The sequence below is a fragment of the Papio anubis genome, chromosome 4, assembly GCF_008728515.1.
Source record: "Papio anubis isolate 15944 chromosome 4, Panubis1.0, whole genome shotgun sequence".
Lineage (NCBI taxonomy): Eukaryota > Metazoa > Chordata > Mammalia > Primates > Cercopithecidae > Papio > Papio anubis.
In genome coordinates, this window is record NC_044979.1 from 54675727 (window position 1) to 54690277 (window position 14551).

Sequence of the window (14551 nt, forward strand, 5' to 3'; positions counted from 1 at the left end):
AAACTCTCTTCTCTTAGACATGATTCCACAGTATTCTGGTGTTCCTCTTTATTCTTTGGTTGTTCTTACTAACAAAGGTTATCTTTACCACCTGACCTTTAAATATAGCTGTTCCTTGAGGCTTGGCCCTAGGCTCTTTTCTCATATTACATTTTTTTCCCTAGGCAACTTGAGCCACACCTGTGACTTCGACAATCATCTGTGTATTAATAATGTCCCTATTTTTAAAGACTAGATCTATTTTTAATAATATTCTTGACCCATCGCTTCTCGGCCTTTTGGCTAAGATCAAGTGTACAATATTCTTGACCTTTATTGTTGTTTCCCAGCTATATTAATACATTTCCAAAACTGAACTTAGGAATTCTAACCTCTGCTTCAACCCGCCAACAAAAAGTGAAATATCTGGCTTTCCTCCAGTGTTTCTTATTTCGGTGATAAGCACTGCCGTCTGCTCTGTTGCCCAGGCCTGAAATTTGAGAGTCTTTCTTGACATCTCTCTCTCCCCCACTCGTAATATTCAACCATTTGGCCTATTGAGCTTACAAAGCCCCTCTTATTTGTCTCAATTTCATTCACTTGTTATCATGATACTTTTATCACTCTAGATCAAGCCACCATCATCTCTTCTCTAGCAGTCTAATTGATCTTCTGTCTACTCTTATCCTCTTATAATTTATTATCCATGCTGTAGCCAGAATGATTTTATAAAAATTTAATGTCACCCTGCTCCTTAAAAAAATTCAGTAGTTTCCCATAGCTCTTGAGATAAATAACAGAATCTTTTCAATAACTTACAAGGCCCAAATGATCTGGCTCCTACCTGTGCCTAGCCCCATCTAGCACATACACCTTCTTTCCTCGGTATCTGCACTTTAACCACTGTGGCTTTTTTCCATTTTTTATATTCACCATTCTGCTTCCCATCCTTGTATATACAGCATTTTCCAGCTTCTCCTCTCCTTCACCTAGCTAACTGCTACATAACCTTTAGATTTCAGTTTAAATGTCTGCTCCTTAAAGACGCCTTCTCACAAATACCACAGCCACCATCATCACCCCGACCACATACCCCCACACACACACAAAATTTGGAAGTTCCCATTTTGTTCTTCATTATACTTAACAAGTTTTACTTAAATAATTGAATAATTATAGTTCGTCTTTCTTTCTAGAATATAAGCTCATAAGCTCAAAGCAGACTGTGTTTATGTCTGTCACTGCCTTATCCTCAAACCTAGCATAGTGCTTTAAACTTAGTATGTGCTAAATAAATATTGCATGTTTTCCTACAGTGATTAGCAGTAAAAATTCAGATGAAGGGGAACCATATGAATTTGTTTTGGGGGACAGCAAGAAGGAAGCTCAGAGACAGTCTCATTCCAAATCAAGGCTTGATGGGAGAGGAAGTCCCAAGGATAGTTACCAAAAAAAAAGGAAGGTTGGCCTCATTCCAAACACCTGTGGCAGAGAATAAATGAGATAATAAGGATCACAGGATATAACCTAAATGTCTAAAATGGCAGTCAATCAATAGCATCTTTTTTATTATTATTATTATTATACTTTAAGTTCTAGGGTACATGTGCATAACGTTCAGGTTTGTTACATATGTATACTTGTGCCATGTTGGTGTGCTGTACCCATCAACTCGTCAGCACCCATCAACTCGTCATTTACATCAGGTATAACTCCCAATGCAATCCCTCCCCCCTCCCCCCTCCCTGTGATAGGCCCCAGTGTGTGATGTTCCCCTTCCCGAGTCCAGGTGATCTCATTGTTCAGTTCCCACCTATGAGTGAGAACATGCGGTGTTTGGTTTTCTGTTCTTGCGACAGTTTGCTGAGAATGATGGTTTCCAGCTGCATCCATGTCCCTACAAAGGACACAAACTCATCCTTTTTTATGGCTGCATAGTATTCCATGGTGTATATGTGCCACATTTTCTTAATCCAGTCTGTCACTGATGGACATTTGGGTTGATTCCAAGTCTTTGCTATTTTGAATAGTGCTGCAATAAACATACGTGTGCATGTGTCTTTATAGCAGCATGATTTATAATCCTTTGGGTATATACCCAGTAATGGGATGGCTGGGTCATATGGTACTTCTAGTTCTAGATCCTTGAGGAATCGCCATACTGTTTTCCATAATGGTTGAACTAGTTTACAATCCCACCAACAGTGTAAAAGTGTTCCTATTTCTCCACATCCTCTCCAGCACCTGTTGTTTCCTGACTTTTTAATGATTGCCATTCTAACTGGTGTGAGATGGTATCTCATTGTGGTTTTGATTTGCATTTCTCTGATGGCCAGTGGTGATGAACATTTTTTCATGTGTCTGTTGGCTGTATGAATGTCCTCTTTTGAGAAATGTCTGTTCATATCCTGTGCCCAGTTTTTGATGGGGTTGTTTGTTTTTTTCTTGTAAATTTGTTTGAGTTCTTTGTAGGTTCTGGATATTAGCCCTTTGTCAGATGAGTAGATTGCAAAAATTTTCTCCCATTCTGTAGGTTGCCTGTTCACTCTGATGGTAGTTTCTTTTGCTGTGCAGAAGCTCTTTAGTTTAATGAGATCCCATTTGTCAATTTTGGCTTTTGTTGCCGTTGCTTTTGGTGTTTTAGACACAAAGTCCTTGCCCATGCCTATGTCCTGAATGGTATTACCTAGGTTTTCTTCTAGGGTTTTTATGGTATTAGGTCTAACATTGAAGTCTCTAATCCATCTTGAATTAATTTTCGTATAAGGAGTAAGGAAAGGATCCAGTTTCAGCTTTCTACTTATGGCTAGCCAATTTTCCCAGCACCATTTATTAAATAGGGAATCCTTTCCCCATTTCTTGTTTCTCTCAGGTTTGTCAAAGATCAGATGGCTGTAGATGTGTGGTATTATTTCTGAGGACTCTGTTCTGTTCCATTGGTCTATATCTCTGTTTTGGTACCAGTACCATGCTGTTTTGGTTACTGTAGCCTTGTAGTATAGTTTGAAGTCAGGTAGCGTGATGCCTCCAGCTTTGTTCTTTTGACTTAGGATTGTCTTGGAGATGCGGGCTCTTTTTTGGTTCCATATGAACTTTAAAGCAGTTTTTTCCAATTCTGTGAAGAAACTCATTGGTAGCTTGATGGGGATGGCATTGAATCTATAAATTACCTTGGGCAGTATGGCCATTTTCACAATATTGATTCTTCCTATCCATGACCATGGTATGTTCTTCCATTTGTTTATGTCCTCTTTTATTTCACTGAGCAGTGGTTTGTAGTTCTCCTTGAAGAGGTCCTTTACATCCCTTGTAAGTTGGATTCCTAGGTATTTCATTCTCTTTGAAGCAATTGTGAATGGAAGTTCATTCCTGATTTGGCTCTCTGTTTGTCTGTTACTGGTGTATAAGAATGCTTGTGATTTTTGCACATTAATTTTGTATCCTGAGACTTTGCTGAAGTTTCTTATCAGCTTAAGGAGATTTTGGGCTGAGACAATGGGGTTTTCTAAATAAACAATCATGTCATCTGCAAACAGGGACAATTTGACTTCTTCTTTTTCTAACTGAATACCCTTGATTTCTTTCTCTTGCCTGATTGCCCTAGCCAGAACTTCCAACACTGTGTTGAATGGTAGTGGTGAGAGAGGGCATCCCTGTCTTGTGCCAGTTTTCAAAGGGAATTTTTCCAGTTTTTGCCCATTCAGTATGATATTGGCTGTGGGTTTGTCATAAATAGCTCTTATTATTTTGAGGTATGTTCCATCAATACTGAATTTATTGAGAGTTTTTAGCATGAAGGGCTGTTGAATTTTGTCAAAAGCCTTTTCTGCATCTATTGAGATGATCATGTGGTTTTTGTCTTTGGTTCTGTTTATATGCTGGATTACGTTTATTGATTTGTGTATGTTGAACCAGCCTTGCATCCCAGGGATGAAGCCTACTTGATCATGGTGGATAAGCTTTTTGATGTGCTGCTGGATCCGGTTTGCCAGTATTTTATTGAGGATTTTTGCATCAATGTTCATCAGAGATATTGGTCTAAAATTCTCTTTTTTTGTTGTGTCTCTGCCAGGCTTTGGTATCAGGATGATATTGGCCTCATAAAATGAGTTAGGGAGGATTCCCTCTTTTTCTATTGATTGGAATAGTTTCAGAAGGAATGGTACTAGCTCCTCCTTGTACCTCTGGTAGAATTCAGCTGTGAATCCATCTGGTCCTGGACTTTTTTTGGTTGGTAGGCTATTAATTATTGCCTCAATTTCAGAGCCTGCTATTGGTCTATTCAGGGATTCAACTTCTTCTTGGTTTAATCTTGGGAGAGTGTAAGTGTCCAGGAAATTATCCATTTCTTCTAGATTTTCTAGTTTATTTGCATAGAGGTGTTTATAGTATTCTCTGATGGTACTTTGTATTTCTGTGGGGTCGGTTGTGATATCCCCTTTATCATTTTTTATTGCATCTATTTGATTCTTCTCTCTTTTCTTCTTTATTAGTCTTGCTAGCGGTCTATCAATTTTGTTGATCTTTTCAAAAAACCAACTCCTGGATTCATTGATTTTTTGGAGGGTTTTTTGTGTCTCTGTCTCCTTCAGTTCTGCTCTGATCTTAGTTATTTCTTGCCTTCTGCTAGCTTTTGACTGTGTTTGCTCTTGCTTCTCTAGTTCTTTTAATTGTGATGTTAGAGTGTCTATTTTAGATCTTTCCAGCTTTCTCTTGTGGGCATTTAGTGCTATAAATTTCCCTCTACACACTGCTTTAAATGTGTCCCAGAGATTCTGGTATGTTGTATCTTTGTTCTCATTGGTTTCAAAGAACATCTTTATTTCTGCCTTCATTTCGTTGTGTACCCAGTAGTCATTCAGGAGCAGGTTATTCAGTTTCCATGTAGTTGAGCGGATTTGATTGAGTTTCTTAGTCCTGAGTTCTAGTTTGATTGCACTGTGGTCTGAGAGACAGTTTGTTATAATTTCTGTTCTTGTACATTTGCTGAGGAGTGCTTTACTTCCAATTATGTGGTCAATTTTGGAATAAGTGCGATGTGGTGCTGAGAAGAATGTATATTCTGTTGATTTGGGGTGGAGAGTTCTGTAGATGTCTATTAGGTCTGCTTGCTGCAGAGATGAGTTCAATTCCTGGATATCCTTGTTAACTTTCTGTCTCGTAGATCTGTTTAATGTTGACAGTGGGGTGTTGAAGTCTCCCATTATTATTGTATGGGAGTCTAAGTCTCTTTGTAAGTCTCCAAGGACTTGCTTTATGAATCTGGGTGCTCCTGTATTGGGTGCATATATATTTAGGATAGTTAGCTCTTCCTGTTGAATTGATCCCTTTACCATTATGTAATGGCCTTCTTTGTCTCTTTTGATCTTTGATGGTTTAAAGTCTGTTTTATCAGAGACTAGGATTGCAACCCCTGCTTTTTTTTTTGTTCTCCATTTGCTTGGTGGATCTTCCTCCATCCCTTTATTTTGAGCCTATGTGTGTCTCTGCATGTGAGATGGGTCTCCTGAATACAGCAGACTGATGGGTCTTGACTCTTTATCCAGTTTGCCAGTCTGTGTCTTTTAATTGGAGCATTTAGTCCATTTACATTTAAGGTTAATATTGTTATGTGTGAACTTGATCCTGCCATTATGATATTAACTGCTTATTTTGCTCATTAGTTGATGCAGTTTCTTCCTAGCCTCGATGGTCTTTACATTTTGGCATGTTTTTGCAATGGCTGGTACCGGTTGTTCCTTTCTATGTTTAGTGCTTCCTTCAGGGCCTCTTGTAAGGCAGGCCTGGTGGTGACAAAATCTCTAAGCATTTGCTTGTCTCTAAAGGATTTTATTTCTCCTTCACTTATGAAACTTAGTTTGGCTGGATATGAAATTCTGGGTTTAAAATTCTTTTCTTTAAGAATGCTGAATATTGGCCCGCACTCTCTTCTGGCTTGTAGAGTTTCTGCCGAGAGATCTGCTGTTAGTCTGATGGGCTTCCCTTTGGGGGTAACCCGACCTTTCTCTCTGGCTGCCCTTAAGATTTTTTCCTTCATTTCAACTTTGGTGAATCTGGCAATTATGTGTCTTGGAGTTGCTCTTCTCGAGGAGTATCTTTGTGGCGTTCTCTGTATTTCCTGGATTTGAATGTTGGCCTGCCCTACTAGGTTGGGGAAGTTCTCCTGGATGATATCCTGAAGAGTGTTTTCCAACTTGGTTCCATTTTCTCCCTCACTTTCAGGCACCCCAATCAGACGTAGATTTGGTCTTTTCACATAATCTCATACTTCTTGCAGGCTTTGTTCATTTCTTTTTCTTCTTTTTTCTTTAGATTTCTCTTCTCGCTTGATTTCATTCATTTGATCCTCAGTCGCTGATACTCTTTCTTCCAGTTGATCGAGTCGGTTACTGAAGCTTGTGCATTTGTCATGTATTTCTCGTGTCATGGTTTTCATCTCTGCCCGTTCGTTTATGGCCTTCTCTGCATTAATTATTCTGGTTATCAATTCTTTCACTCTTTTTTCAAGATTTTTAGTTTCTTTGTGCTGGGTAAGTAATTCCTCCTTTAGCTCTGAGAAGTTTGATGGACTAAAGCCTTCTTCTCTCATCTCGTCAAAGTCATTCTCCGTCCAGCTTTGATCCGTTGCTGGCGATGAGCTGGGTTCCTTTGGAGGGGGTGATGCGCTCTTATTTTTTGAATTTCCAGCTTTTCTGCCCTGCTTTTTCCCCATCTTTGTGGTTTTATCTGCCTCTGGTCTTTGATGATGGTGACGTACTGATGGGGTTTTGGTGTGGGTGTCCTTCCTGTTTGTTAGTTTTCCTTCTAACAGTCAGAACCCTCAGCTGTAGGTCTGTTGGAGATTGCTTGAGGTCCACTCCAGACCCTGTTTGCCTGGGTGTCAGCAGCAGAGGCTGCAGAGGATAGAATAGTTCTGAACAGCGAGTGTGCCTGTCTGATTCTTGCTTTAGAAGCTTCCTCTCAGGGGTGTACTCCACCGTGTGAGGTGTGGGGTGTTGGTCTGCCCCTAGTGGAGGATGTCTCCCAGTTAGGCTACGCAGGGGTCAGGGACCCACCTGAGCAGGCAGTCTGTCTGTTCTCAGAGATCTCAACCTCCGTGTTGGGAGATCCACCGCTCTCTTCAAAGCTGTCAGACAGAGTCGCTTGTGTCTGCAGAGGTTTCTGCTGCTTTTTGTTGTTGTTGTTGTTGTTGTTGTTGAGCTATGCCGTCCCCAGAGGTGGAGTCCACAGAGACTTGGCAGGCCTCCTTGAACTGCTGTGAGCTCCACCCAGTTCGATCTTCCTAGGGCTTTGTTTACCTACTTAAGCCTCAGCAATGGCGGGCGCCCCTCCCCCAGCCTCGCTGCTGCCTTGCGGTTAGATGGCAGACTGCTGTGCTAGCAGTGAGGAAGGCTCTGTGGGCATGGGACCCTCCCGGCCAGGTGTGGGATATAATTTCCTGGTGTGCCCGTTTGCTTAAAGCGCAGTATTGGGGTGGGAGTTACCCGATTTTCCAGGTGTTGTGTGTCTCAGTTCCCCTGGCTAGGAAAAGGGATTCCCTTCCCCCTTGCGCTTCCCAGGTGAGGCGATGCCTCGCCCTGCTTCAGCTCTAGCTGGTCGGGCTGCAACAGCTGACCAGCACCGATTGTCAGGCACTCCCCAGTGAGATGAACCCAGTATCTCAGTTGATAATGCAGAAATCACCTGTCTTCTGTGTCGCTGGCGCTGGGAGCTGGAGACTGGAGCTGTTCCTATTTGGCCATCTTGCTCCGCCAGCGAAATGGAGCATCATGTATTTTTATACAGTTACTGAACATCACACTTTTGAAGGATAGTAACATGAGAAAATAACTCATGATGTGAGCTTAAGTGCATATAACAGTTCATATAAAGTTGTATATAAAGGAAAACTAGGAAACTATAAGGGAAGGGAGTAATGGTCAAAAGTCAATTGTCACCAAGAAATCAAGCAGAATTCTCTGATTTACTGATAAAGCAGTCATTTATAGCTTTATCCAGAACACTTTCAGTAGTATGATGAAGTAGAAGTCATATTGTAGTACTTATGAGAAAGTAGATGTAGCAAAGAGAGAATGTTTTTCATTCATTTAACATTTGTTGTGTTGCCCATTATAAACAAAACACTGTGGTAGGCTTTGGGGAGATACAGCAACAAATATAACATAGCTATATCCTATTTTTATTAGCCTATATTCTATGATTGATTTATTTATTTATTTATTTATTTATTTATTTATTTACTATAAAGGAGAGAGAGGATTTTTTTTTTTTCTTTTTTTTTTTTTTTTTTTTTTTTTTGAGACAGAATCTCACTCTGTCACCCAGGCTGGAGTGCAGTGGCATGATCTCCGCTCACTGCAACCTCTGCCTCCAAGGTTCAAGTGATTCTCCTGCCTCAGCCTCCTGAGTAGCTGGGATTACAGTTGCGTGCCACAACGCCTGGAAAATTTTTGTATTTTTAGTAGAGATGGGGTTTTGCCATGTTGGCCAGGCTTGGCTCACACCCCTGACCTCAGGTGATCCACCGGCTTCAGCCTCCCAAAGTGCTAGGTTTACAGGCATCAGCCACTGTGTCTGGCCGAGAGAGAGGATTATAACTGCTAAAGGGGTTGTATGGTTGAGAGAGGGTTATTATTTATTTTTTAAAGATTTGAGCATATTTAAATGCTGACAGGAAAGAACAGATAGAGAAGGAGAGTTAATGATACAAAAGCAAGAAAGATTAATTTAAAGCACGCAATTACTGAAATGTTATATAAGCATGGGATTTAGAATTTAAGTTGCAAGAACCGTGGATGAGAGAGCGGATCTTGCATTATAACAAGAGAAAAAGATGGATTCTGATGGAGCTGAATTTGGAGGTTTGGTGCAAAAAGTTGAGGGAGTTCTGATCTGATGACTTCTATATTCTCTGAGAAGGAGGAGACAAAATTGAGACTAAGGGCAGAAGTAGTAGCAGTTTAGAGAAATCTGAAACATTTGAAATAGCTGCCATGGGGAATGGAAGAAACTGTTGAAAGGAAAGCAGTTTGTTGGGAGTGTTGAGGTTCTTGACCTTGAATTTACAATGGCACCAATCTGTGAGACTTGTGGTGTTCTCCAACACCAATCCATATGCTAGAGACTGGGACAGCTAATAATTATAATTGAAATCACATCGTATTGGGGTTTTGCCAGGTAAGTTCAGTGGATTCCAGCAAGTAACCACGTGATCTGATGAATCATGGAGTCTAAGTTAGGAAGGCCAGGAAGGAAGTAAAGCCAGTCGGGGGCTAATAGTTCAGTGCCTAGCACATAGATACTCAGTTAATGTTTGTAGCTCAGGAAAAAATGAAGGCATGTGTGAACTGATTGTCCCAACATGTTCCAGATAGCAAAAAAGGAAGAAATTGGGGATCATAAGGTAGAATGTCTGAATTTATTTCTTTAGAAGTAGAGCATTTCTGAGTGTGATTATGAGAGTAGAAAAGGTTATTGGAGGTAAGAAATATATAGTGAAGTCACTAGGCTGACGCAGGACTTGGGTTGGAAAGGAAGACTGAACTGTATGCTAAATTACTCAGTGGCTAAGGGATAGCGACAAAGAGGATGGGGATGGTGAGCAGAATGGTCTTAATCTCAGAGTAGCAGAGCTTTTTGCACAGGACACCAGCCCCACCTGACAGAACTGTCTGGGGGTACAGTAGAGCATTAAACATTCATTGGAAGGAGCTGAAGAAAAGACTATGTCCTTTGCAGGGAGCCCACTTTCAGTTAAGCCTGGAAGGGGAAAATTAACCATTCCTTGAAGAGAGAGAGGATATAGAGACTACAGCGGAAAGGTTTAGACAGAGAAGCTGGAGGAAACTGATTCTAGAAAGGGAACATAGAATTTGGAGATAGAGTATGAGAGAAGGCAGATAACAGATGACTGAGAAGCTTACTAAATATTGTTCTTGGATTGTTCTTAATGTGAATGGTAGTTACACATTTTCAATTGTTTTTCTTCCACAGTCAGTGGGAAGGCACTATAAGATAAATTGAGGTTACAACTTAAAGTTTTATGGTTGCAAGTTGTCAGAAAAAAAATTTAAAAAAAAACTCAAACTCAAACTGCCAACAAAAGTAAAAGGAAACAAAGTAGTATTCTAAAAGAAAATATTTTAATGAATCAACAAAATGAAATAGAGGGATAAAGGCAAAATTAAATTCTTAAATATATGCCATATAATTAACTTGTATTAACGTATTCTAAATTCTGATTTAAGAATTACTCCTAGGAAAATTGCCACCACACTATTTGTGTTTACTGTATTTCTTTCCAGCTGGTTACTTTAGCAAATAATTCATTTATGTTCTGTGGAAGAATCTCCCATAGTATATTGAAAGTTATCCAAAGTTTAAAATTGTACTTACATGACTCTAATATGCATCTGTGGCCATGGAAAGCTAGGGAACATCCATGCAAATTACACAATTCTCTTGTAAGTTATACCTTTCTTTAAAGAGGATTGTTTGTCTTCAAGTACTTTAAAGCACAAAGTTATCTTTGGGATGTGTGGCATATTTTTTTATGTTGCCCCTGTGGTTATTCTAACAAATTTTGCCATGTCTTAAAATAATATATGTGAGATCAATTGGCAAGTTACGTATTTATATTGGGGGTGGAGGAATGGTAGAGATAGTGACACATCTTGGGAAGTAAATGTTTCTTAAAGGAATGATCTTATATTCAATTCCTGATTGATTTTTTTTAATCTAAAACTCTTACTATATGATTCAGTTTGCATGAATACTTACCACCGACAAAGCACAGAAAGGGAATATAGTGAAAGTTTTATGAACATTTAAGTTGCTTAGTGTTTTTAAGTCACTCCATTCATTCTGTTAAATCTGTTCTATTATTACTTTTATTGTACAAACTATGCTAATGCTATAGTAACACAAATAGATTTCTCAAAAAATAGAGAAGTCCTGCAAACATCACAATATTTTCATTTGTTTGTGCTCTCTTCTAGTACTAGTCCATTAGACAAACATTTCTCTGCAGCCTTTACAACTTATTTGCAATTCTTTCTTCTCTCTTTCTCCCTTAATATTGCTGGTATATCTTCATATTGATCATTTTGTATGGCTGTATAATATTTCATCAAATAATGTATTGTAATTTATGGATTCTCCTAGTATTGGAATTTAAGTTGTTTTAATCTTACCTGCTTCAAAAATTTCATTTTCACCCAAGTCCAGGCAAAAAAAAAAGCAACACAACATTAGGTCCATTTTACTGTATCAGTTTAGGTTTATAACCTAAGACTCAAAGTCATTGTGGAGAAATGTGCCTGGAGAGATGTACAAACACCACTTGCCTTTTTTGTCCATGGTTAAAAGTAGTCTATTCATTTCCTTTCTATGGTCCTCTAAATAAGATCTTTTCAATCAGTATCATGATTTTTTTAAAATCATGTGTTGGCCGGGCGCGGTGGCTCATGCTTGTAATCCCAGCACCTTGGGAGGCCAAGGTGGGCAGATCACCTGAGGTCAGGAGTTCGAGACCAGCCTGGCCAACATGGTGAAACTCCATCTCTACTAAAACTACAAAAATTAGCCAGGCAGGTTGGCACATGCCTGTAGTTCCAGCTACTTGGGAGGCTGAGGCAGGAGAATTGCTTGAACCAGGGAGGCGGAGGTTGCAGTGAGCCGAGATCTCGCTGTTGCACTCCAGCCTGGGCGACAGAGCAAGACTCCACCTCAGAAACGAACAAAAAAAATCATGTGTCAAAAGTCCTTTGGTGCCCATAAATTTGGGTGTTTCTAGAGTTGAATGAAAGAAAAACATATAAAGTAACGTTATGATTTAATAACCATACTTTTTGCATCTTTATGCATAAGATTTTTTTTAACTATTTTTAGTTCTACAGGATTGTTTGGCAGTATTTTTATACCATTTGGAAAGGCTTAGTATTCTTCAGAGAGACACTATTACATTCTTCAGTCCAACATTAGGTGCCACAATAGCCATAGCATCTCTTTTTAGCTATTTTTAAATGTGTTTTCATAAGCAGTATCTATAGTTCCCCATTGCACATTTTGAAAAATATGTCAGTCATTTGCTTAGAAACTTTTTTAGAAAGTATATTGCAAAATGATAGACAAAAACATTAATTGATGATGGTTTAATAAATAAGAGCATGCAATTAGTGAATCTCTAAAAGGCTGTTCTCACATGGATGATTATTTTTGCAGAATTGAATACTTAAGGCTTTAATTTTATACTTATTGCTAGATCATTATATCCAATTATTTTGACCATTTATTCAAATAATAAACCTCCAAGTCTGAATATTTATAGTGAAGAATGAGTTTGGTGAAAGGAGAATAATTATATGTCTCTCTCTCTGCTATTTTATTCTGCCTGCCATCAGAGTACAAAAATATACATTCACATCGTCTGTTTGTTGTATCGTATTCTTGGATCATACAGATTTAGTTACAATACACACACAGGTCAGCCAGCGTTAAAAGACTGAAAAGAATGAAAACTACAAATGAGGACAGATGAGCTATGCATTATGTAATGATAAAACAGGTGTCTCGGAAGATAAACAACGTTCAGAAGCAAAGAAGATTTAAATACTTTTGAATCTCTAATTACTTTATTCTGGATATTAGACAAAAAGCAAATAGCTTTCAAATGAAGTCTAAACTTTCTGTAGTACAATTGAAGCACAGAATGTTGAATAGCTCTAGCTTCACTTTTTTTTTTAGAAAGGCAAACTTTGTGCATGGCAAAAAACTTTAAAAAATTGTGTTCGTAATAACATTTTAAAGAATTAAAGTCAGTCCTATCAGGGTGCATTTAATAGTACTATAGGATTTTTAGCATTAGTCATGAATTATTTTGCATGTGCTTTCCAGAATCATACAAAGCTGAGCAATCTAGGGGTGAGAATGCTAACATGTTATCTGTTTTTGTTTTTAGGACGGTGAACTTTGACATAATAAAATACTTGTATGATTTCTTGTGAAAACAAGCTTCAGAGCCATATGGACACTGTGACAATGACTAAGCCAAGCTGTGTTCATCCAACTACTTAGCTGGCCAAGGAGAGGAGTTCTTTGGCTCTACTGGATTTGTCCAAACAGGTGCTGGCCCAGCATGGAATCTGATGAAAATATTCTGATTGGTCTGGGTGGATGTGAGCAGAAGACTATTTACCAGGGACCCTGGAGTATTTGGAAGCAACGTGTTAATTATAAACAGCAGGGTTTGAGCACAATCTGTTCTACTCTTAATGATGTTATCTTAACACTGAAATTGCCTGAAACCCATTTACTTAGGACTACATTTTGCTCTGTGAACTATCCCCTGCGCTTTGAACGTGCCAGCAGCCCTTGTTTATATGCCCATTCTTTTCACTTCCTCTCCACAGGAGCCTCTGCAGTCGCTTGCCAAAGCAGATTTTCCTAAGGCCACTGTTTTAAAAGGATCATAGTTGCAAAATATAATAAATACAAGCTTTTTAAAATCCAAGCTTGTATGTGCTTATCTTTTCACTTGCTTTTCTCAAAAGGCAAGGTACTTTGATCAGAAACAGACCAACTTTCCCCCTTTCAGCCTACTTGATAACTGTGGTATGCTTGTATAAGGTTTATCTGGTCACTTTCTTAAAATTAGCTACCCAACCCAGTTTTTTTGTTTGTTTGTTTTGTTTTTGTTTTTGTTTTTTTAAAATCAGTATCATGATTTTATTTTCTTTCTTTCTCTTTTTTAAAATCACTGACCTTCAAGAGTTCCACAATACATTTTTTTCCTGTTATATCACTTGTGAACTTTGGTTTTGATTTTCTTGTCCATATTTTTGAAGTTTTCTTTTACCATTTGAATACTTGAAAATTACTTTGAGCAGACTTAAAGTTCTTAATTATAAAGCCTAGTGTAAATTTCAGTGGCATTTTATTTCATTTTTTTGAAGAAAAATTCTCACAATAGGCACTTTTAGTGTAACTATCTGGTTCAAAGAAAGCAAGTAGTTATCTACTATTTAGAGAGAATGAGTTAGGGAGAAAAGGAATGGAATTCCTTTCGCCTCCCTACATAAATAAGACAGACTTTCTTGCCCGAAGATTGACATCCACAAGTGATAGAGCATCCTCACTGTAAGTCTCTTGTCCCACAGAAAATGAAGTTTGTGTTTCACAAGATGTTTGGAGATGCCAGGATCAGGGAAAAGCCATGTGTAGTGTGGATTCTGGCTTAGTTTCCTGCATGCAGAAATCCGTGTCATCAAGGTGTAGAAAACAATTTGGGTAGCTGATTGAAGAAGGAGCAACACTGCCTAGGATAGCTTTCAGCCCCTCATATTTTGTTTTGCAGATGCATGTCTGCTGTTCAGCCTGTCAGGGATAGGTGGAACCAGTCTGTATTTTGAGGGAAGAACTCTGGGATATCAGAGGAGGGGAGAAGTTATCAAATAGGAAACTGGGAAGAAGGATGGAAAGGAGGTGAAGTTTCCTATAAGTGACTATGCATGCATCCTCATACAGCTGGTCACCTCTCTCCTGCCCAGTGCATTTCCTCTCCTGTACTGCCCCA

General features: G+C 38.9%; 1 protein-coding gene across 3 annotated transcripts in view; it reads left to right on the plus strand.

Moving 5' to 3' along the window:
• The window catches only part of ORC5 (origin recognition complex subunit 5), an 84058-nt gene extending 70569 nt beyond the window's left edge, over window positions 1-13489 (plus strand). For all 3 annotated transcript variants that reach the window (XR_004183182.1, XM_009203599.4, XM_003896439.3), the window contains one exon: window positions 12938-13489. Coding sequence is in view for 2 of the 3 variants with exons in the window: in XM_009203599.4 (XP_009201863.2) it covers window positions 12938-12983 (46 nt within the window). In the remaining variant the exon portion in view is untranslated. The remainder of the gene's footprint in view (window positions 1-12937) is intronic.
• Window positions 13490-14551: the final 1062 nt, after the last annotated feature.